Source organism: Nanorana parkeri, unplaced genomic scaffold, assembly GCF_000935625.1.
Source record: "Nanorana parkeri isolate BGI_ZX_2015 unplaced genomic scaffold, ASM93562v1 scaffold3083, whole genome shotgun sequence".
Taxonomy (NCBI): domain Eukaryota; kingdom Metazoa; phylum Chordata; class Amphibia; order Anura; family Dicroglossidae; genus Nanorana; species Nanorana parkeri.
In genome coordinates, this window is record NW_017309351.1 from 19,731 (window position 1) to 42,684 (window position 22,954).

Sequence of the window (22,954 nt, forward strand, 5' to 3'; positions counted from 1 at the left end):
CCCCTTCATCAGAATCTCTGAGATTCTAAATCTCAGAGATTCTGATGAAGGGGGCGTGACCCCGGAAACACGTCATCACAGGCATCCCTTGCTGGCACACAGGAAAGTCTGTGCAGCTGTCATTTGCTTTTTTGCTGCGTTTATCCTGGTTTGATGTTAGAATTCCATGCTCTGTCATATAAGGCTCTATTTCTATTTACTTTTGTGAGTATTACTCTTATCAATAGTTTTAAACTTTAATAAATTTGTCTGCACTAGGAAAGGCACCCCGTTTGTGTTTTTTTAATCTCAAGATGGCTGCCCACAGCCCAGTACAGAGGACTATCGGTATTCTGCAGGGTTCCCTTAGCACGAAAAGTAACCAGTGATCATGTGATCACCCTTTTTACTTCTGGCACGCAATCAGGAAGTGACTGAGTGATCCACATATTGGTGCCCCACTACCCACTCTGCCCCCCGACAAAGTAAAAAAACTGGTTGGGTGCAGTGATGTCTGTGTTAGATGCAACCTGCTTACGTGCGTTTTCTGTTGTGCTGAACAGAGTAATTTAATAGCTGTTGGAGCTGTTTACTTCTTGTGTATTTTTTATTGTTACATGTGGTTGTGTTGCTAAGGAAATGTTTACATTTCATATTAAAGATAGTGATATTTTAGTTATCGGTAGACATGTGTGATTCATTTCATTCCGAATTGAAATTCATACAAATTTTTGGAAATTTGTACATTAAGATGCATCCAAATTTCTGAAATCAGAAATAACAAAAATTTCAGATGCATCCGAATGCACGAATTTTCAAACATTTTTACGAATTTCATTTCGGATTTTCACTTCTGTGGACTGTAAAAAAAAAGTATTTTTTCGTTTTTTTCTGTGACTTTGCTGCAACCGTATATTTGTCTAAATCCAAATCCCGAACTGAATTGACTTTCGGACCCAAATCCCAAAAAACGAAACAACTAAAAATCTGAAGCAAAACTAAACACATTTTTTGTCGGCTCACATGTCCAGTTATGGGGACTCTTTTCTTTCTCCTAAGTGCCATAGAAATATTACTTCAGAGGCCAGTATTTTATAACCAACCCTTTGGGTCACACAGCTGGCCATTCAAGATATTGGTATGAAGTTATAAACATTGAACTAAACTGAAAAAAATTGTTTCTTTTCATCTAGCGTATGACCCTTATATGAGAAAATATGATCTCCAAGGTCTAATGTGTATATACAAACAATAGAAACAGGAAAATAAAATGTGATTAAATGTGTAAAAGTACTTAACAGAGATTTCCTGGTCTTTGGTCCTGGCAGAGTATAATTTAGTGTAAGAAAATAAAGAGCTGTCAAGCTGCAGATGTCACCATCTTTTCTGAATCCTGAGTAGGGCATTTACAAGAATTACACAGCCAATCAAAGGATTTGCAGTGTGTGGGGTAGGAGGGCTAACATGTATATGATATTGCAGCAGACCCTCCCTCCAGGTCAGAATTCCAAATGCATTCAAATTTTTTATAACCACATGCTACAGTGTAATAACACATATAGTAATATATAGAATGAAATTTCCATTTGAAAATGAATAGACATGATAGTTATTTAATGCTGATTCTCCTTTGGAGATGGGATGTGCCTCCTGCACCTAAAAATGTTTAGTCCTAAATTATTAGAATCCTATTTTACATTTTTACATTTAGATGGATGCTCATTATTAACATAACTTAATCAGGACTTCAGAATTGTGTGTAGATTTTTGTTCTGCAGTGAGAAATTCCAGACAGGAATGTGGAGTGTTCCTAAATGGCTTTATCATGGTCAACTATAAAAACAACAACAAGGACTGTTTTAACACATCTTTTGCAATAAGCACTAAATAGCTCTACCTAATGGAAGTTACAACCCCCAATTACAACATGCTTCTTTGAAGGACTCTGCTTATCAGGACTTTGCCTAAAGGTGCCCATACACCTTGCGATTATATTAGGATAATCGCGGGAAATCCCACGATCGTACGATAATCGCAAGGTGTATGGAAGGCGTGCAACCGTTTCTACTGTACAGTCACACGTCTTTTGTCGAAGGAGCATGCTAGAAAACCCGCCGAGAATCGTACGATTGTCGGCGGGTTAGTGGCGTGCTCGTTCGACAACTGCGGAACGGGCTGGTGTGTGCACGCACACACTGCCCGTTCAGCATTACGGTCATCGGAAGCCCGCCACTCAGCGGGGCGGGCTTTCGATGATCGTTAGTAAGATCTGCCTTTCCAAGATGGGCAGATCATACAAGCTTTTAATTAGCTTGCAACTAGACATGTGCAATTTGTTTCGTTCCGAATCGAAATTCGGACGAATTTTCGGAAATTCGGACATTCGGATGTATCCAAATTCCGAATTACAGACATAACGAATTAAAACGAATCCGAATTTCCATTTCCGAAATTCGGTAGCGGTAGTTCGAACGTTCGTTTCATTTTCGGTTCGTATTTGTTTCTTATTCGTTTCGTTCGTTGGAGCAAAGTGACATTAGAGAAGGAGAAAAACATTTTTTCCCCCTCAAATGTCACTTTGCTGCAAACGAAGGAACGAAACGAATAAGAAACGAATAAGAACCGAAAACGAAATGAACGTTCGAACTACCGCTACCGAATTTCGTCCGAATCCGAATTCCGAATCCGAATTGACTTTCACACCCGAATCCCAAAAAACAAAATAACACAAATTTGAATTTAAAACGAAACGAAACTAAACAAATTTTTTGGCAGTGCACATGTCTACTTGCAACCATCGCAAGACAAAAGTCTTGCGATGGTTGTAAGATATATGGGCACCTTTACAGATAGCCTGCTAATGACATCCAGTAAACTATTTATGACTGATCATTGACAGTTGTGTAGAGTCTGGCTAAGCACAGTTTGTTCTGCAGAGTGGTGCAGCTGAATGTTTTTTTTTGTTCCCTTTGATTGTGTTCATTATAGTCTGTGTTCTACTTGTGTTCATAGCTGAGGTCTGGGGTTGGCAGGTAGAGGAAATTGTTGTCAATGAAAACAACAAATTTAATCTAAAGGATTTATCCCAGACTTGCAAATTTTAGAGAGATGTAGATGGCACCATGTGCAACCTGATTTTACCCTTTACCCTACTCTGTTTAGAGGGGTCTGCAGTCCTCATTATCTTCACAACCAGTATGGTACCCTAATTTTCTCAAAAACAAAATTCCGAGTATACCACCTGTATTTTTAAAAAAATGTCTGCATATATTACTAGAAAACAGGAAGTCCACTTAAAAAAGTCCACTAGAATACATACAAGATGTCCACACAAGTAGTCCCACAATGTTATCTGTGGTATATGTCAACTGCACTTAGCACTGCTAAGTAGACTTTGCTACTTCTGCACAGAAATCATGAGTTCTGAAGGAAACCACTTACTTTTAAGTGAATGTGTACAGTTGTAAACCAAAGGCAGAGTAGCAGGTTTGTCCTGTCATGGTTGCACCCACTGATAGGGTACATCTCAGCCAGATTTTACTCAATCAGAAGGGCCCAAGGGTGTGAGACATGAGAGCTGAAGCGCTCTATGGTCTGTCACCCAGCCCTCCCATAATGTCAGTTTGCTAAATGCAGACATATATTTATTCCCTCACATGCTACCATCTGGTAAACAATAGAATATTGTGCATTCTGAAATAAGCTTTTTATACATTCCATATTTTACATACATGTAGTATATGACTTCCTCAGAAGGGGTAATGTGTGTCTTTGTACCTCTGTACCTCTAAAGCCAGGGGTGCTTGGTATGTAGGCGACTAAAGTGTTATGATGTGTGTGTGTGTTATTAATGTAGCACTCCCAGGTCCAAAATTATGAATTCCGGGTGAAGTTTGGAAACTAGTTTTGTTGGCATGGTTATTTGCAGGTCATCTAAGTCGAGACTATCGTATCTGTATTTGATTGGTACATGTCAAGTGTTTTGGCTGCCATTGCTTAAAGATGCCTCATTAATAGGTTAAGGCCATAAATCCATAAACAGCTATAACCCAGGCCTGATATGCAGATCCTCTGGTGTACTGGCATTTTTGTGGAATTTGAAGATTGTTTGAAGACTCTTTAACACAGACAGACATGTTTTATCGGTAGTCTGGTTTATTATGTCTAGAAGTGGTGAATTTCAACAAACCGGGAGGACGACAGGGTTTCCTAATTAGTTTTGGGAAGCCCAGACCTCATTACCAATCCATATACTATCAGTGAAACATTTCCTAAATAATGAAAAAACGGTTCTCGATAAAAAATCTTAAAATCTGTATGTAGTAATTTATAATTAACTTTAGCCTTTCTATGTTTTTTTAGAATGTGTACCTCCAATGGTATTTGCTAATTGCTCAACTTCAAATACTGGAGCAGAATGTGCTAAAAGTTGTCAAACACTGGACATGCATTGTGTAAGTATTTTATGCCTGGCATTCTACTCTGTATGTTTGTCCATGTGGCTCTTGTTTTTTTTCTAAAGAACGGTCAATGTAACTAGACATTTTGGGTATTCTCACCCACCTTTGCGTGTCCATGCACCCTCTATTGCATCTCCATAACAAGAAATTTAAAAATGTTAACAGAAATTGTTGCCCTAGCTCATATTGGTCACAGGAGTCACCAAATAATTCAAGAGTGAAGATCTCACTAATAGAGTCCACAAAAAATTGTCTGGTGCTTTAAGCCTCTACATCAGGGGTGCCCATTAGGTAGATTGTGATCTACCAGTAGCTCTCAAAGCTGATGCTGGTAGATCACGAAGGGTGTGAATGGTGGCCCCTTTATTCGATTTTGGTATATTTATTTAGCTGTGCACGGATGATTACCTTAGTCTGCTGAGCCAAGCTCCCTGACACCTTTTTGGTGGATACTAGTGGTTGAAGTGCTATGTATTACATCAAAGAATATTAGTTTACAAAGCCTGTTGCACTGCACTGTTTGCAAAATACAGCAAGGTGAGCCTGGAGAGAGAGCAGGGAGAGACAAACAGGAAAGAGAGCGTGAGGAGAGACAGCAAAGAAAGAGAGAGGAGAGACAGCCAGGGAAGAGAGCAAGGAGAGACAGCCAAGAGAATGAAGAGAGACAGCCAGGAGAGAAAACAAGGAATGACAGCAAGGAGAGAGAGGGAGGAAAGACAGCCAGGAGGATGAGTGAGGAAAGACAGCCAGGAGGATGAGTAAGGAAAGGCAGCCAGGAGGATGAGCAAAGAGAGACAGCCAGGAGGAGGAGCAAGGAGAGACAGACAGGAGGATGAGCAAGGAGAGACTGCAAGGAGAGCAAGGAGAGACAGCCAGGAGGATGAGCAAGGAGAGACATCCAGGAGGATGAGCAAGGAGAGACAGCCAGGAGAGCGAGGAGAGACAGCCAAGAGAGCGAGGAGGTACAGCCAGGAGAGCGAGGGAGGTTTTTTTTCATTAGTAGATCTCATGTAGCTCGTCATTTGAAAAGTAGATCTTAACACAAAAATTGTGGGCACCCCTGCTCTACATCTACCAAAGACTAAAATATCACTTTGGATAGGCTGACCCTTTAAGGTTCTAAGTTTTTGATTTGTATATTTTTTTACACCTTAACCTATGTGCTTTAAGTAAATATTCTGTTGCTGTTGTACTTTACATCAGTGTTTTTCCTGTATTTAGAGATGTTTGTGATTTCTTAGTATTCAACTAGATGTATCTCAGGGTGTGTTTGTCCACCTGGGCTCGTGTCCAATGAGAAAGGGGGATGCATCCCTGAAGATCAGTGCCCATGTTTCCACAACACAGCTGCATATAAATCTGGAGATCAAATTCAACTGAGATGCAATACTTGGTATGTGCAAATAACATTTTATGTACCATGACTGCAAAGTGTAGACTAGATATAATAAAATATATATAGGCTCTTTTCCATCCCCTCACTGCCAGTTAGACACATTATCTAATTTTTTTAAATGTATCAGTGTCGGGTATCTGATTAAAACCTGACATGATGAGGCTGGCCTCTCTTGCTTCTTTAGCCCATGCTCTCCTGTCAGTGTAACAGGTAGTTAATGGGTAACAGATAGGGATGAAGATGGAAGGCAAACAAAAATTGATAACTTGCAGATATTGAGACACAATACAGCAGGTGAATTCAAGGCAAGGAAACAAACTAAGATCAGTAATCTACAGGTAACGAGGTAAAGACTAAGCAGACAGCAAAAGGGATAGGATGGGAAGCCAAGAACGAAAGATCAGAAGTCAGGCTTGTAAGCACAAAGGTGTCCAAGTCAGGTCAGGCTTGTAAGTCAGGTCCGGCTTGTAAGCACAAAGGTGTCCAAAGGTCAGGAACAATAGCCAGGTCAATAAAAGAAAGCATTAAAATCAGAGAAAGGAATATCACTGAACACCACTCAGTAATGATGCTGGAAAGAACAGAGTGTTATATAGAAAATGTCCTGCCCTCGACTCCCAACAAAGAATACCTACATATCAACAGTTGCCTATGCATCACTTTGGGATGTAGTGTTGGTAAAGAGTTATTTTTATTTTACAGTACTTGCAATAAACGAAAGTGGGAATGTTCAACCCGTACTTGTCCAGCAACATGTCTTATATATGGTAATGGACATTACATCACATTTGATGGCAAACGATATATCTTTAATGGTGAATGCCAATATACCCTGTCACAGGTAAAACACATAATGTAAAAAATCAGATTAATATGTATTTGTTATTTTTATCATTTTTAAACATAAGAGGCAGAAAGTTCCTGCACCAAAAAAAGCCAAAACCATAGCTATTTACTAATGCCAAATAAGGGCAAAGAGCACTCTGTCATTAGAAATATACTCCAATTGTCAGTCAGACTAAAGGGGTCTTTCTCTTCAATGCCAGAGTTTTTAGTATGGACTTTTTTTTTGTATGTTCCATATTGCAATAAGCACTTTTCTATGCACAATATTTTGTTTTTGGGCACATATTCAAGCTACAATTGAAAAATACACCTTTTATGGCCAATTATGTGCATATAAGTCCTCTTAAAGGCAACAATTGTTTTTGAAAGTTCTACCCCCATTGCCTTGCATTGAGTTCGAGTTCGAATTCAAACTTTTTGGGTGTTCTAAAGTTCGAATGCGAACCAAACTCGGGCCTGTTCGGCCCATCACTACCTAAGAACATGTCACCAAACTGTCTTGCCATGCAACCAGGGAAAGTGCTATAAGATCCATGCTACCACAGAGATTACCATGAAAGTTACACATTACTAGAGAGAGTAACATTAGGCCACGCATTACAATGGAGAAGGCTATGAGACATGCATGTGACAAGAAGGCCACCAGGTTGCCAGAGAGACTTCCAGGGGCAGCATTTGAGGAATGACAAATAAATGATATTGATACTGCCCATTATAGCTATCTTATTCAGAAGTTACACAGATAACTTATCTGTAGGTTTTCCTATGTATGTAAGGTACAAAGTCACTTTTGGACATACCCTAATATTTGATATCAACCATTAACTGGTGAGTCTGACCATTAGGGCTCCAATGCTACCCTGCTTCTTGGTCCTAAAGTGCTGCCTGAGGCAGGAAACTAACATAATTCTATCATTTACTAAGTACCTGTGTTTGCTGTTATAATAAACATTTTATTTTTGTCTTTTAAAGGACCACTGCTCGCTGAGTAACAGCAACAGCACCTTCAAGATCATCACACAAAATGTTCCCTGTGGTAACATGGGTGCAACCTGCTCTAAATCCATCAAAGTATTCCTAGAGGTGGGCTAAAATTCAAACCAATAAATTAACTGCATGTGTTACTACTTGCAAGCTGTTTTTTTGGGATTGGCTTTTTTACTTAGCAGATTGTAAACCCTTTTTGCAGGACTATGAACTTATCCTTGTTGATGATCATCTTAACTTGGCACATAGAGGTTCAGACTCTGAAGTTCCATACCGAGTGCGATTAATGGGCATCTACTTAGTCATTGAGACCAAAAAAGGTTTGCTTCTTTTCTGGGACAAGAAGTCCAGCATTTTTATTAAGGTTACTAGTGAATACAAAGTAAGTATAATCTAGAATGACATGCATCATATTATAATATTATAATTATTAATCTGTAGGAGTTAGTTTGGTCAGCTTCACTAATCAAGTACAAATATTTCAAGGATGTTGGTGCATTTTTATTACACCTCTGTTGTCTAATTGTGCATTTGCTTAGTTTTAATCTTGAGAAAGCCTACATTAAAAAAAGCAGATATTATGGATTGGAGCATACGCATAGCTTCCTCTCATTAATCCTGAAGGTGGAAAAGAGCAGTGGTGCAGGATGTTGAGGCTAAGCAGCTGGTTTGGCTGCCATTTAAGTGCTCTGTAATGTGCAGATCAAGCACATGTTTACTTTTTTGACTTTAAAGCCCAATATAACCTTCAGCTTAAATCAGCTAAATACACAACAGGTACAACAAAACAAAAGGTATGTAGAAAAGTCTGTTCCCTGGTAGTAGCATCAGAGTTGTTATCTCTAAGGGGGAAGCAATAGTTTGACATGCTCCCTACTGGGAGGTTCACACTCTGCAGCATGCTGACAGGGAAGAGGCTTTTCTACTTAGACTGTGGCTACTGTTTAAAAAAAAACAACTTCAAGATTTTGCACATCTTTTGTTTTGCTACACCTGAAATATATTTAACGAAATGTATTTAGCTGATAATTTTAACTGAATGTTCAATTGGGCTTTACGCTAACCCCACAGTGAGAACATTTATGAGGTACTCACTTTCAGTATCTGCCTTCTCTCTCTGATTTCAGCCTCTATTGTAGACATTTCTAATGTAAGCCCAGACTGAAATTCAACTCTGGTGTGGAGTATAATTAATATATAAAAAAAAAAAAAATAAGTCTCTATCTCACAGGCATATGTACAGGGTCAATTTTGATGAGATTATTAACCTTCCAGCATGTCTTTGGAGTGTGGGAGGTAACCAGAGTACACCCACGCAAGCACAGGTAGAACATGTAAACCCCTTGCAGATGCCATTGTGACAATGCCCAACTACTAGGGTCACAACACTCATATTCACTGGGCTGTATCTACGGAGAAACAGTGTTATCACCCTAAATCATGAAGTGCGATAGGACTAGAGAACACTAGACATGTGGAGGCTCAAAAAATGTGTTTAGTTGTGGATTAATTTAAACTATTTTGGGAGGATTCAGAAACTGAAAATTGATTTGGTTCATTCTTTGTAATTAGGATCAATTCAAATTTTTATTTTTGGTTTGGATCAATACGACTTTTTTTTAAATCAATTTCAATGTTTTTTTTTTAAATAAAAAAATAACTTAATTAGATTTTTGGGGGAAGTACAATTGTAAGCAGAAAAGCGCCAGATGGGACCGCTCAACCAGTAATAAAAAGATTGTTCAAATAAGTGCAAGGACTGTTTTTGAAAAAGAGTGTTTTGATGGAAAATCTGCAGGATGCTGCCCCAAACCAGTCAGGGGGACTGCAAAATCTGGGGAAAAAAACACAAACAAGGGGCGCCTTTCCTGGTGCAGACAAATTTATTTTAGATAAAAGCAATAAAAGATGAGAATCATACTCACAAAGGTTGACATGAATAAAGCATTGTGAATGAATACATGGACCAAAGTATAAGCCAGTGACAGGTGCAAGGTAGGCACCCTGCCAAAACAACCTGTAGATTATGGATTATGGAGGGGAAAAAAAGAACAGCTAGCTGGGCGACTCGTGCAAATTTATGAGATACAATCCTGATTAAGAGGAGGAGCGAGGGGTTAACCCATTTGTGTGCTGCCATGGAGCTGACAGGAAACATAGTTTCAATGCAGGAGCAGCAAGTCCATAGCATACAACAAAACAAAACCTCTGCTTGTCAGAGCCTTGAACCAAACTCAGGTCAGTTCCTCACTAACAGCATGTTCCTTAATAGTTTCCCAAAACAAACAACACTTTTTAGTAACTTTTTAGTGTTCTGTCAGAAGTCAGACTTTTCACACAGTAGCAGGCTCCCACAGCAGAGACCGTGAGAGAGAAAGGGCCGTTAGCATCTGCATTCTTACATATATCAAGGCCTGTGTCTAGATAGGACAATCACCAAGTCTGGCTACCAGGTAAAATGTGGAACCAGGAGCAGGCTTTATCCTACCCAAAACTCTTCAAAGCCCTCATCTAGGTTACTCACCTAAAACCATGTTTAGGTATGAAACCTAGGTGATACATATACATTGTCCACAATCCTGCAGAGTATCACAATGCGCTCAATTGTACACCACAAATTGCTATCAGGGGTGGACCTACCTGCAGTGCAGCCATTGCAGCTGCCCCAAGGCCGGGGGGTCACTGACAGGGGTGGACTGGGCAGGGGGTCAGGATCTCTCTAATGCCCTGCAGGCTGAGCCGGCGCTTAGGTGGCATATGGCAGGCTGGGCAGCACGGAGGCTCCTGGAGTGTCAATCTGCTGCTGTCCTTTCACCTCCAGTAGCGTAGCGTAGGGGGGCGCTGAGGGGGCCCATATATCGCCCCAAATACAATGCAGGTAGTTTACAGGACACACAGCGAGCACTGTGTCACATACCCTGCCCACTTCAGACAGTGTGGCCAGGATAATGTCAGGCTCTGACAGCACTGCAATGTATAAGGTAAGTCACTGAGTCTTTGAGGGGGGAGGGGAAAGTCTAGAGCCTGCACACAGTGTGCTGTGATTTAACTTAATTAGTGAAATGGATTATAATAGGGAACTTTACACTGTAATGTTCCCTATTATAACCTATTTCTCTATCTCCGTGTAAAATGAAACATTGCAGTCCAGAGTCCAGTGTGTTGCTAAGTGCAGAGTCCAGTGCATTGCTAAGTGCAGGGTCCAGTGTGTTGCTAAGTACAGAGTTCAGTGCCTTGCTAAGTGCAAGGTCTAGTGCATTGCCAAGTGCAGAGTCCAGTGCATTGCCAAGTGCAGAGTCCAGTGTGTTTCCAAGGGCAGGGTCCAGTGCGTTGCTAAGTGCAGGGTCCAGTGCATTGCCAAGTGCATAGTCCAGTTTGTTGCCAAGTGCAGGGTCCAGTGCGTTGCAGAATCCAATTCATATACTGTTCTGCATTGCGGTATAATGTATTGCTATGATTTGTAGTCCCCCTACAGCTGGTGCCATTCTGCATTAGAGTGTATGCTCCTCTGTACAGAGACTGATGTGACTGGTTCAGTGTTCTCTGTACCGCACTACGGTATATGTCGGACCTATTTAAATGTATATTAAAACTGTGTGACTGGGGGGGGGGGGGTTATGGGGGGAAAGCCCCTCAGTAAGATTAGAGTGTAAGCTCCTCAGTACAGAGACTGATGTGACTGGCTCAGTGTTCTCTATACAGCACTGCGGTATATGTCAGAGATACATATATGTATAATAATAATAGTGCGTGACTGTGGGGGGTTACATTAGAGTGTATGCTCCTTTGGTGCAGAGACCACCGAAGGGGTTAAGGGGCCAATTAAATCAGCTGCTTCGGCCCCCCCTTTGGTAGCGAGAAGGGGGGCCCGAACAAAATCTTGCACCAGGGATCTTTGTTCCTTAGGTCTGCCACTGATTGGACTGATTGGTATCTTACCTTCTGGTAGATGGTGTACATCTAAATCACCTACCTTTTTCATGTACCTCTCATGAATTCCAGTGGTGATATTTACCGTATTTTGCGGTTCATAAGACGCACCGGACCATAGGACGCAGGGAGGCCTTATGGAGCACTCGACAGACTGTAGCTTCTATGACAGAAGCTGTGACCGAAGCTGCAGTTAGTGACCGCTGCGCCACGGTCTCAGTGATCACACAGAGCAGAAGAAGAACGTCCGTTCTTCTTCTGCTCTATGGTGATCTCGATCGTCGCAGCTGCTCGGTTTTAATACGAGTGATCTCATTAGATCACTCGTATTAAACGAGCAGTGGCTCCTACTACTCGCCCGGCGCCCGAAACTGCATGTCTCGGGCGTCGGGATTCACTCCATAAGACGCAGGCACATTTTCCCCCTCCTTTTGGGGGGAAAAAGTGCGTCTTATGGAGCGAAAAATACGGTAACAGGCTCAGTCCAGTGGAATACCAATACAACCTATATACCATTTTAGGTGAACCTATCCTTAAACAGGAAATTTTTTCCCAATGCTAAAACAGCCATTCAAGTGCAGATTATCTACAGAGATTTCTTCTACTGAAAACTGAATCATGTGTGAGGTGCAAACAGTTGCCCACCCAGGTATGACTTAGAGAGGACTGAAGTATTTTTTATTTTTAAATCAGCACATCCTTATGGCTCTTGAAATAATTTTCCTATTATCCCTAGCATCATATGGGGAACTTCCATTGTAAATTGAACACGTCTCTCCAATTTATGCATCACTGTGGATGTATGCTGCAAATGGAGTTAACAATCCATGGAAAATTGGAAATTGTGCGCATTCCTATCTCTTTGTTTACGGAAAACTGAAAGTCAATTGTTTGCCTAAATAAATCTGTGATAGACAGTTTTTCCCCCCACTGCATAATGTTTGTCTTTATTCCACAGGGGAAGATTTGTGGGTTATGTGGAACCTATGATGGAAATCGAAATAATGATTTCACTTCCCGCAACAATGCTGTTGTTGCAAATACAGAAGAGTTTGGAAACAGTTGGAAGTTGTCCCCAACTTGTGCCGATGCCAAAGTCTATAGAGATGCTTGCTCACTAAATCCATACCGAAATGCATGGGCACATAGACAATGCAGCATCATAAACAATGAAATCTTCTCTACTTGCCACCCACATGTAAGTTACTGTAGTGCTGAGACATTCCCTCGATTCTGATAATATGACATACCTACAATAACGTTCTGCCCTTTTTTCTTTATAGTGTAACATCCCATGGGGCAGGGTTTGCTATAAATAGGTATGGCATAGCAATAAAATGGGTAGCACTAACTAGGCTAAGGTTTGCATTACAGGCAGTTCCTGGGTTACAAACAAGATAGGGACTGTAGGTTCATTATTAAGTTGAATTTCTATGTAAGTTGAAACAGGTATATTTTTTGGGGGTAACTCCAGCCCAAAAAAATATTTTTAGTTTTGGATAGCATAGGGAAGGATTAACTCCCTGTAACATTTGTTTTGCTGTCCTCACAGTGGCTCTAATCCCACAGCATGATAACCAAAAATAATAAAATAACATTTGCATGGACTTCTACGTTAAATGGAACTTGGCCAGTTGTTTGTACAATTTCCTGTAATGTACAGTACCAGACCCGGAAGAAGAGGCGGGCACTCCTCATCTGCATGTCTAACAACTTCCTGTTGTGTACAGGAGGAACAGTACTATGAACGTCGGCGCGAGCACGGTAGCATTACAACTGGTGGAACAGCCTGGGACCTCCGTTCGTAAGTACGAGTTGTACGTAACTCGAATGTTCGTAACTCAGGGACTGCCTGTACTTTAAAGTAAGCCTATCACAAGCTTGGCTATATAAAACTAAGAATATGGGGAAAAACTGCATTAGTAAAGGTAAATAGAGTTTAACCACTAACCATATAATTCACCTTCTGTCGACATTCCCCTTTCAACAACATTTATTCAAAGTCTGGATCCAGCCCCCCAACCTCCAGAGTTTCGCTATTGATTTTGACCTCAGGAGCAAGTCTGGTGTCTCTCCTATAGTAGATCTCATGCCTATCCCTGTTCATCTGTTGCGCTATTGCCTAGTGTCAGCCTGTGCTCCTATTGATACTGCACTGTGGAAGACTGAAAGGGAATTGGTGAGTCTGGAGTCTGTTTCTATTTTTGCCATGGATGGCCTAAGCAATTTACCCTCTCTCATGTTGATGTTCTACAATAAAGCATTAAAGAAGGCACCTAAAGTGACTGGTGCCCAATTTCTTTGATCACACTTCCCTTTACTGGCTAAGGATCTTCCCCTGAGAGTAAAATGTCAGCCCTCTGCCCTTTGGGGGTTCACCTCTGGCCTCTGTGGGTTAGGGGGGCGCTACAACAATTTTTTTAAAATAAATAAGCCTATATTTCTGGAAAAACACTTGTTTTCTAGCAAACCTTTGGTAAAGCTATATGTTATATATGTTTTATTTTACTGCACATTTAAACAATATATAATTATGAAATAAAACAAGCACTGGGTATGGACTGTATATGTGAAGGTCACCAGCATTCCTATTAATTCTGTCATCTCTAGGTTGATCCATCAAGGTATTATCAAGCCTGTGTCTTGGACACATGTGCTTGCAACACTGGAGGGGACTGTGAGTGTTTTTGCACAGCTGTTGCTGCCTATGCCCAAGCATGTGCAGAATACAACTATTGCGTTGCCTGGAGAAGTCCAACTATATGCCGTGAGTAATACGTCATTGTCAGTGAGCTTGCATTATACAGTTAAGAGCAACTTCACACAGTAAAATACTAAATATGCAGTACTAATGATAAAGTATAGAAGGTTGGTTCCAGAAGTTACTGGGCCCATATGCTAAGTGATCCTAGAGAATGCTGACATCCATTGGATATCAGCAAGGAATCTTGGAGGCTTTCAAACATCATTGTATACAGCTGATCCCCTTTGATAGCTCCCACATTGGTTCAGTAAGCGTGCTGACCAAGGAAAATAAGAATTTTCTAAAACATAGTTTATGGTCTTTTAGTTGCCTGAAAACCGACAAACAAAATAAAGAAACAATGTATATCCAAATGCTTAAAAAATTGAAACCTAAATGACTAACACTTGTGCCACTAAGAAGAAACAATAACAGGACGATGATTATACCACAGAGATTACATTTTGCAGTGCATTCGATTATTTATTATTTTAAAAGAATTGTTTTATTGCTCTCAATCATCATTTAATTTATTTAGTCAATAATAACAATAATAACTAAAGCAATTTGGGGTCATTTATATTAGTAAAATCAAGTAGAGTTGCTATATACTGTATGACATAATTTCAATTTGTAACTTGGGCATGGCTTTACCTAATATGACTAAGCCATGTCAACTGCTATTTCACTGTCCAACAATGGGGTCTATTCACGAAGCAGCCGAAGGATCTAGCCTTAGCTTTGGCCGATCCTTCGGCTAGCTTCGGCCCCAGGACCCCTTCGGTTCTGTAGAACCGAAGGGCTGCTGTACGGGCTATTCACTATAGCCCGTACAGCTCCCGAACGAGGCCGAGCGGCTCAGTCGAGCTGAACGCATATGCCTTGGCTCGGCTGAGCCACGATTAAAAAAGCCGAAGCTGGCCGAGCGGCTGGCCATTGGCGGCCGACAGCCTGCTTCTGACAGCTAGGCGGAGCCAGCCGTGATCTTACGGCTGGCTCCGGTCACTTGCAGAGAGATCACCATCCCTGGTTACCTGCTAACCAGGGACACTGATCTCCAGGCAGCAAACTCTTCCTGGCACTCCGGGAGTCTCCCGTTCCCAGCCACCAAGGAGAGAAACACTGCTTTTGGAATAGCCAATAGCAAACTAGCATTGCACCCGCCCTCTGCTGCAGTTCTCCATCAGGTCCCCAACTACTGATTGACAGCAGCAGAGGGCGGGAACAATAGCTAGTTTTCTATTGGCTATTGCAAATTGAAATAGCCAATAGGAATCTAGCAATGCATTCCTATGGCCAAAAATTTTATTTATTTTTTTCTATTCTGACACGGCTCCGTGTCAGAATAAAGAAAAACACGAAAAAGCAGTGTTTCTCTCCTTGGCGGCCGGGAGCGGGAGACTCCCGGAGCGCCCGGGAGAGTTTTTTGTTTTCTTTTTTTGGACGGCAGCAGAACCGCTGGCCAATAGAAAACAGTTGGCCCGAGCTAGCTGTCACTGCTAGCTCCGCACAATCGTTTCTATTTATTTTTTTATACTTTTTTTTAACTATTTTTATGTTCTGCTCGGTCCCACACTATTCACTCACTGCTGTTCGGCATCTATAAGAATAGACCGAACAGCAGGGAGTAGCCTGCCGCAGGTTCGGCTTAGCCGATCCAAATGTTGGATCGGCTGAGTCGAACTCCTTCTGCACTTCGGGTCAGCCAAACATGCTGTGCATGTTCGGCCGACTCGAAGCCACCCGATGTACTGCTGATTTCAGCCGATATACGGCTGAAATCAGCCGTACCAGCCTGAAGTGAATAGCTGAACAGCGTTTGGCTCACTTTGCTTTAGGCCGGTCAATCACTCGGCTACCTACGGCAGCTTATTGAATAGACCCCAATGTCTCAGTAGCCAGTAGGGACACTCTCTTTACAGAGTAGACATATACATTTTGTTTCCTTCTAAACTAATATTCATGTGAATGTCTTTACATTCGGATGCATCCGAATATTCAAATTGGATTTTATCTGCATTTCAGATGCATTTGAATTTCCGAATTTGAATGCTTCTGAAATTTCAGAAGCATCCAAATTTCCAAATTCAAATGCATCCGAATTCGAACAAATCCAATTAATTTTTTTTCAATGTCATCTGAATTTCAAAATATCTAATTCTAACGACCAGTGTGGATAAAGATGACCAGTATGGACTAAGATGACCAAAATGCATTAAGATGAAAAGTATGGAATAAGATGACCAGTATTGACTAAGAGAGCTAGTACGAACTAAAATGACCAGTATGGACTAGGAGGAGAAGTAACGACTAAGATGACTAGTACAGAGTAAAATGACCATTACGGACTAAGATGACCAGTACAGAACTAAAATAACCAACCCCCCAAAAAAAATGAAGTACATTTTTAATTAAAGGACCTGAATTGATCTGAACCGAAAATTAAAAATTTGAATCAACCCAAAAAACAAAAAGTTTGGATCGATCAGAACTGAAAACACATGATAACATCTGAATTTTTGGCTAGAAAACAGCTTCAAACCCCCAAACAATGATATATGTTCTGAAAGCAGAGGCCCTGTAGAATAAAACAAATGCTAGTTGCAATTTTTTGCGCAAATGTTTATCAAACCAGTATTTTTAGGAAACAATAAACAAAATTAAAATTTAGTGCACAGAAACATAATATAATACCCATTTTTTTGATCAAATAAACCAATTATAAAAGATACCAAACATGTCAAGCCTTAAAATTGCGTTCGCCTGAGAAGTCGCAAAAAAAAGTAAATACCCCAAATTTCCCATAGGGAACATTTTAAACGCTTTTACCGCTCATCAGTTTAGTGCTAACAGTGATTGATGGCCCTAGAATTATTGCTCTTACTCTGATGTTCGCGGCGATATGTAACATGTGTAGCGCAATTGTCCTTTTCGCTGATAGGCACACCGACGTGTGTTTGCGTGTGTATCTGCGTGCACGTGGGGGCGGGGGACTTAAATTCTTTTTTTGCATTTTTTTATTTTTCTTATATGTTACTTTAATTTTTATAATTTTTAAACACTTTTTTTTTACACTTACCTTATTGCTATCACATAGGGGGCTAACAAGCACCCTATGTAATAGCAGATTGGGTGTGACAGGTCCTCTTTATGGAGACATCAGGGGTCTTTCAGACACCTAATGCCAACTAGTGACCCCAAAAAAGCTGAGGAAGCAGAGATCTGCTTCCCCAGCTTCATCTCCTGGCTCTAAGAGCCGGAGACTGTGTACAGTGACACCGGAAGTGATGTAATACACATCACTTTTTTGTCCAGTGATCGGAGGAGAGACCAGTGGCTGGAAGCTGCTGAATCTCTCTCCGATCATTGCAAGGAGACCCGCCAAGCCGCTCCCGGGCGCTGCACGCAGAAAAGCGGTGCCCGGTGAAGCCAACAGCAGCCGCGGAAGGGCAGAGGGGAGGGCGCCACATGATACAAACGATCCGGCGGCTGTGCAGACGCTGAATCACTTGTACATTAACAGCAATCGTCTGATGTTAAAACTGATACCAAGAACACGACTGCTGCAGCTGATGTGTTCTTGTTTTAACCACTTCTGCAGGCCGCCGTCTATAGACGTATTGTTAAATACCACCAAAGCTGTATCTTTGTGCCTCAAAAAATGATATCAAATTATTTAGGTACACTGTTGTTGATGGGTTATTTCTCAGTTAAACTTTTACAGCATTGAAGACTGAAAAATGGCCTGGTAATTAAGTAGTTCATTTGAAGTTTAACATGCCGTTACTGAAGTGGTTAAAGTAAAAGAAAGTCATTGCACGCTGAAAAATATATACAACTCATATATACAATATACAACTCACTAACAGGGCCGGCCTTAGGCCTTTAGGCGCCCTGTGCGAGAAAGCTTTACAGCGCCCCTCAGTGACCACACCCCTCAGTGGCCACACCCTCAGTAACCACACCCATTTATTACCCATATTTTTGGTAAAATATAAAAAGCGCGGTCACGTCGGGTAAATAGACACCAAACATGTCATGCTTTAAAATTGCGCGCACCCACAAAATCGCAAAAAATTACCATGCCCAAAATTGACCATAGGTGACGCTTTAAAAGCTTTTACCGCTCATCAGTTTAGTGTTATCAGTGATTGATAGCCCTACAATTATTGCTCTCATTCCGACGTTCGCGACGATATGTGACATGTGCGGCGTAATGGGCGAAATCGTCGTTTTCACACGTATGCGCACCCGACGCCTGTTTGCATGCGTGTATGTATGGGGGGGACTTTAAAAAAAAATGTAATTCTTTTTTATTTGTAACTTTACATTTTTTTGGGGGAAACTTTATTGCTATCACATAGGGGGGTTAGAAAACCCCCTTATGTGATAGCAAAATATGTGACAGGTCCTCTTTATGGAGACATCAGGGGTCTCCAAGACCCCTAATGTCACCAAGGACCCCCCTGAAGAAGCTGATGAAGCACAGATCTGCTTCATCAGCTTCTCTCCAGCATCTGAAGCTGGAAAATGACACAAGAATGCGAAAGTGATGTAGTATACATCAGTTCGCATTCTGACAGCGGAGAGGGGAGCACACCCCTAAGGCCGGCCCTGCTCACTAAAACTGCCTCCAAATGTGTTTTTGCAGAGCTTTAATCCAGGTTACATGATTGGTCCAGACTCTAGCTTTGTGAGATTGGGGTAAAGACTTACAAAGTGTCTTAAAGCTTCTGGCATAGTTATAGGGAAGACTGATATTGCTATACACTCACTACCTAAAACATTGCTGTCCATATGCAGCTCGGGGCAGGGCATGAGACATGGCTGCCATCACAGGCTGATTGCAAGGCATCAGATCCACCCACGGGCATTGCTGCCTGTGACATGGGTAGCAGGGAGGACCAGGCCCCATAGTAAGCCACGAGTGGACATGGTTCACTTGTTATAGGACCAGGAGCATGCGCTCTGCAATAGCAATGCTGCAGAGGCTCTGTAAGCCCACAGATCGTTGCCACCAACGGCTATCACAGAAAAATCATAAAACTGTCTGTGTAACTTTCGGCTAGATATTTCTCTTCATGCCTTGTTCCAGATTTGAAATAGTAAAAGAAAGGGTTTTAGACAGATGTCACCAGAACAGGTTTTCCAATTGGAAGATTTCTCTTTACCTTGTGTTCTGGTGGCAACTCTAACATTTTTGTGTCAGTGATCACAGGACAAAAAGAGGGGTTAATTTCCCCTATGGGGACACTGAAAATCTTAATTGTACTCCAGGTTCATGTAGCAAAGCAAACCTTAGTCTGACATATATCATTGATCAGGAATTACAGTAGTCAAAATAAAGCATCAGCAACACCCGGTATATTATCTACTACATCCAAGGGAGAGGTCATGGCATACTGTTGTGTTTATTTGGGGGGGTTTATTGAAATCAATTCATGTGGCTGAAATTGTTTAAATCAAGGCAAAAATATTATCATATTTTTTTAATTAAGTTTTTTGTACTGTATTTGTTCTGATATATTGTGTTTACTTGCTGTCAGCTCTCTTTTGTGATTACTACAACTCTTTGAATGGCGAGGACTGTGTGTGGCATTATAGGCCTTGTGGTGCTCCCTGTATGAAGACCTGTAGAAACCCAAAGGGGGAATGTCAATATGAGATACGCGGGTTGGAAGGTAAAATAGACGTTTTTTTAATAGATTTTAACTTGCTATTATTGATCTTGAAAATGATAACTCTTTCCTACTTTTTATTTCAAACAGGTTGTTATCCACAATGCCCAAAGGACAAGCCATATTTTGATGAGGATGACATGAAATGTGTTGCAGTATGTGGCTGTTATGACATGGACAGAAAACACTACCCAATAGGGAGCATTGTTCCTTGTAAGGACAACTGCTATGTTTGGTAAGTAATCTGTCTATTTATTTGCATGTTTATTGGGCTCAATAAACAATCTGTAATTTTTTTGTCACAATTTCTGCACCATCAATAGTTTCTTAGGCCAATTGTTTCTGTGCATTAATACCGATTAGCATAATCAAAGATAAAATTACATCATTTGATGTTGAATATACGGTAATAAAAACATTTCATAACATGAATTGATGGTCTGTTTATGGTAAGGCTTGCCTTAAGGGTACTTCAAAGCTTTTCCTCTAAAGCAGCTGTGGTCAATTCAGTTAATATAGGGGGGTCTCAAGTGTGACCCCTGACATCACCACACATTATATTCAGGTAATGTAATGCTACAGAAAGCTGTCCTAGACTGCAGACATGTGACACATGATGACGTAAGACTGTAGATATGCTGCAGTAGCTGTTGAAGACTGAGGAGATGCTTCATGAGACATTAATAGACTAGAGAAATATTATACGAAACTGCTGGAGATCACAGCTGTAACAGCCCCTTTACAAATCAATGCTTCTCAATTTGAGCTCCATGAAGTCCTGTTAAAGCGAAACTCCAAGAATTATCTTTTTATGAAAACTTACTTACTACACACGTTTTTAAAGCGTTTTCTATTGAGTCTATGGGACTGAATTCAGGCCCAAAGTAGCTCATGTAGTATTTTGTGTGACAGGCAGTGGTGTATTCTGGTTTGGGGCTGCCCTAGGCAAGACGAAACTAGAGCACCCCCCCCCCACACTAAAAGACGGGCTGTGCAGAATCCATGCTGGGCTCTGCAGGGTCCCTTTAGCAGCAGTGTGATTCTCTTACCTGCAGCTTGGTCCTCTGCTTCCTACACCTCTGGACTTGTGCTGCAGGAACCGGCCTCCTCCGCAGCCCGATGGCTCTTCGGTGACCCGGCTCCCTACGGCGTGCCGGTGCCCTGGCCCCCGCCCCTTCCTCATCCAATGTTGTCCTGGGCGCGCCCCGCCCCCCTCCTACTGCTCCACCTTTCCCCCTCCTGCTGCCCCGCCTCCTCTGCCTCTCCCGCCTCCTCCGTGCCACCGCCTCCTCTGCCTCCTATCGCCTCTTTGCTGACTCCTCTGCATCTTTTGACTCCTCCACCGCTGCCTCCTCTGCTGGGCTGCCTAACTGTTTTGGGGGTGGCATTTTTCCCACCCCCTGAAAACTGCCATCTAAGGCAAACACCTTTTTTGCCTTGTGGCAGATATGCCCCTGGTGACAGATGTTTTTCTGCTTGCGACAAAATGCGGACATGAATGGGATTCCTAGTGTTTAGCTGTTTGTCACATTGATTAGGTGTGAAGGGGACCTTGAAGAAAACATATTTATACTGTATATCAAACCATGTGTTTTTGGATGGCAAGCTAGCAGGTGACAAGCAGGGTGTGATTTAGGTTTTTATATCCTTGAGGGCACAGGTTGTTTCGTTGATATGTTGCAGTTTATGAAAAACTAGTGCTTGATATCTACTTTAATTTAATAACAACTATTCAGATATGCCCTTTAAAACAATGCACATATATTTGGACACAGCCAATGTATTTGGCATGAACTCCTATTACGGCCAGCTTAAGTTTTCATCAAAACTTTCAAAGATGTGTATGCTTTAAATAAAAAGCCCACCAATGCCCATATCATGCAGTGGCAGGCTGTCATTCTTTTCTCATTCTTACTCTGGCACATACACTGGACTACATGCTCAGTCGTGCCTTAGCTAGGTACAGGAAATTTCAGCTCCTGGCATATCCAAGGTACGCAATTTTGTAAAGGCTGGGGATGGGACAATGATGGTCTTTTGAGATAGACTGCACTGTTTACACAAGTGCAGTCTACTTAAGAGTTTTTTCTCTTTTTCTCCTGTCAGTGGTTGTTGATTGTAGAGTAGAGTATATTAGAGTACAGTTAAGTCTCTGACATTTCACTAAATTTCTATGATCATTCTTTGCAGATGTGCACAATCTAGGTTTGAGAGACTCCAATCTGTACCAATGTTGTCTCATTCCTGATTGTGTATGTGTCTGTTGATTTTATTTTACATCTGGGTTAGGAACTCCCTGGACCTGATTTCGGGCTTACTTTCTGACTGCACATTGTTTGCCCCTGATACCATATAAACTTGAATGGTGTTGACCCTAGATTTTTTCTGACTCCTTAGTGAACACAATTATCCATTAATTAGCCCCCATTTATAATGACATTGTTCTGAATTGATAATCCAGTGTGGTAAAGCAACTGTAAAAGAGCAAGCATATAAAGCTCTTTAGTGGTGTTTGCAAACAATGGACATAAGAAACCGAATCTGAATAGTAGACCACCTCTAAGGCTCCATTCACAAATGAGTTGTTTTCCTTGTGTATTCACGCTAGACATATAAAACATATAGACATATAAAATAATGCATTCCAATGCGCATTGTTTAGACTATTGCGGCGTCCGCTCAAAACTGCACGTCCCGCAAAATAGATCAAGCGAGATCTTAGGGGTGGATTCCACACGTTTGTGGCTATAGTAATAGCCGCAAACAGGCGGAATCCGCACGTATGTAAAAACATGGTGTGACGTGGTTTTCCACAAAGCAAACACCATATGTGAATGGAGCCTAAAGTATGTCAAGCCATGTTTAAGTGAAGGAGATTTTTCCTTACTCACCGTCCTGGCAGCAAGGTTTTCACCAGACAGGACATGAAGGGAAA

At 41.4% G+C, this 22,954-nt stretch overlaps 1 protein-coding gene across 1 annotated transcript in view; it reads left to right on the forward strand.

Moving 5' to 3' along the window:
• Positions 1-21,335, forward strand: part of LOC108802748 (mucin-5B-like) — a 28,694-nt gene extending 7,359 nt beyond the window's left edge. Inside the window, exons 2-11 of the mRNA XM_018574600.1 lie at positions 4,342-4,433; positions 5,681-5,832; positions 6,538-6,676; positions 7,654-7,764; positions 7,871-8,050; positions 12,557-12,796; positions 14,209-14,365; positions 19,888-20,022; positions 20,110-20,254; positions 21,116-21,335. Of these exons, the coding sequence (XP_018430102.1) occupies positions 4,342-4,433; positions 5,681-5,832; positions 6,538-6,676; positions 7,654-7,764; positions 7,871-8,050; positions 12,557-12,796; positions 14,209-14,365; positions 19,888-20,022; positions 20,110-20,254; positions 21,116-21,335 (1,571 nt within the window). The remainder of the gene's footprint in view (positions 1-4,341; positions 4,434-5,680; positions 5,833-6,537; positions 6,677-7,653; positions 7,765-7,870; positions 8,051-12,556; positions 12,797-14,208; positions 14,366-19,887; positions 20,023-20,109; positions 20,255-21,115) is intronic.
• Positions 21,336-22,954: the final 1,619 nt, after the last annotated feature.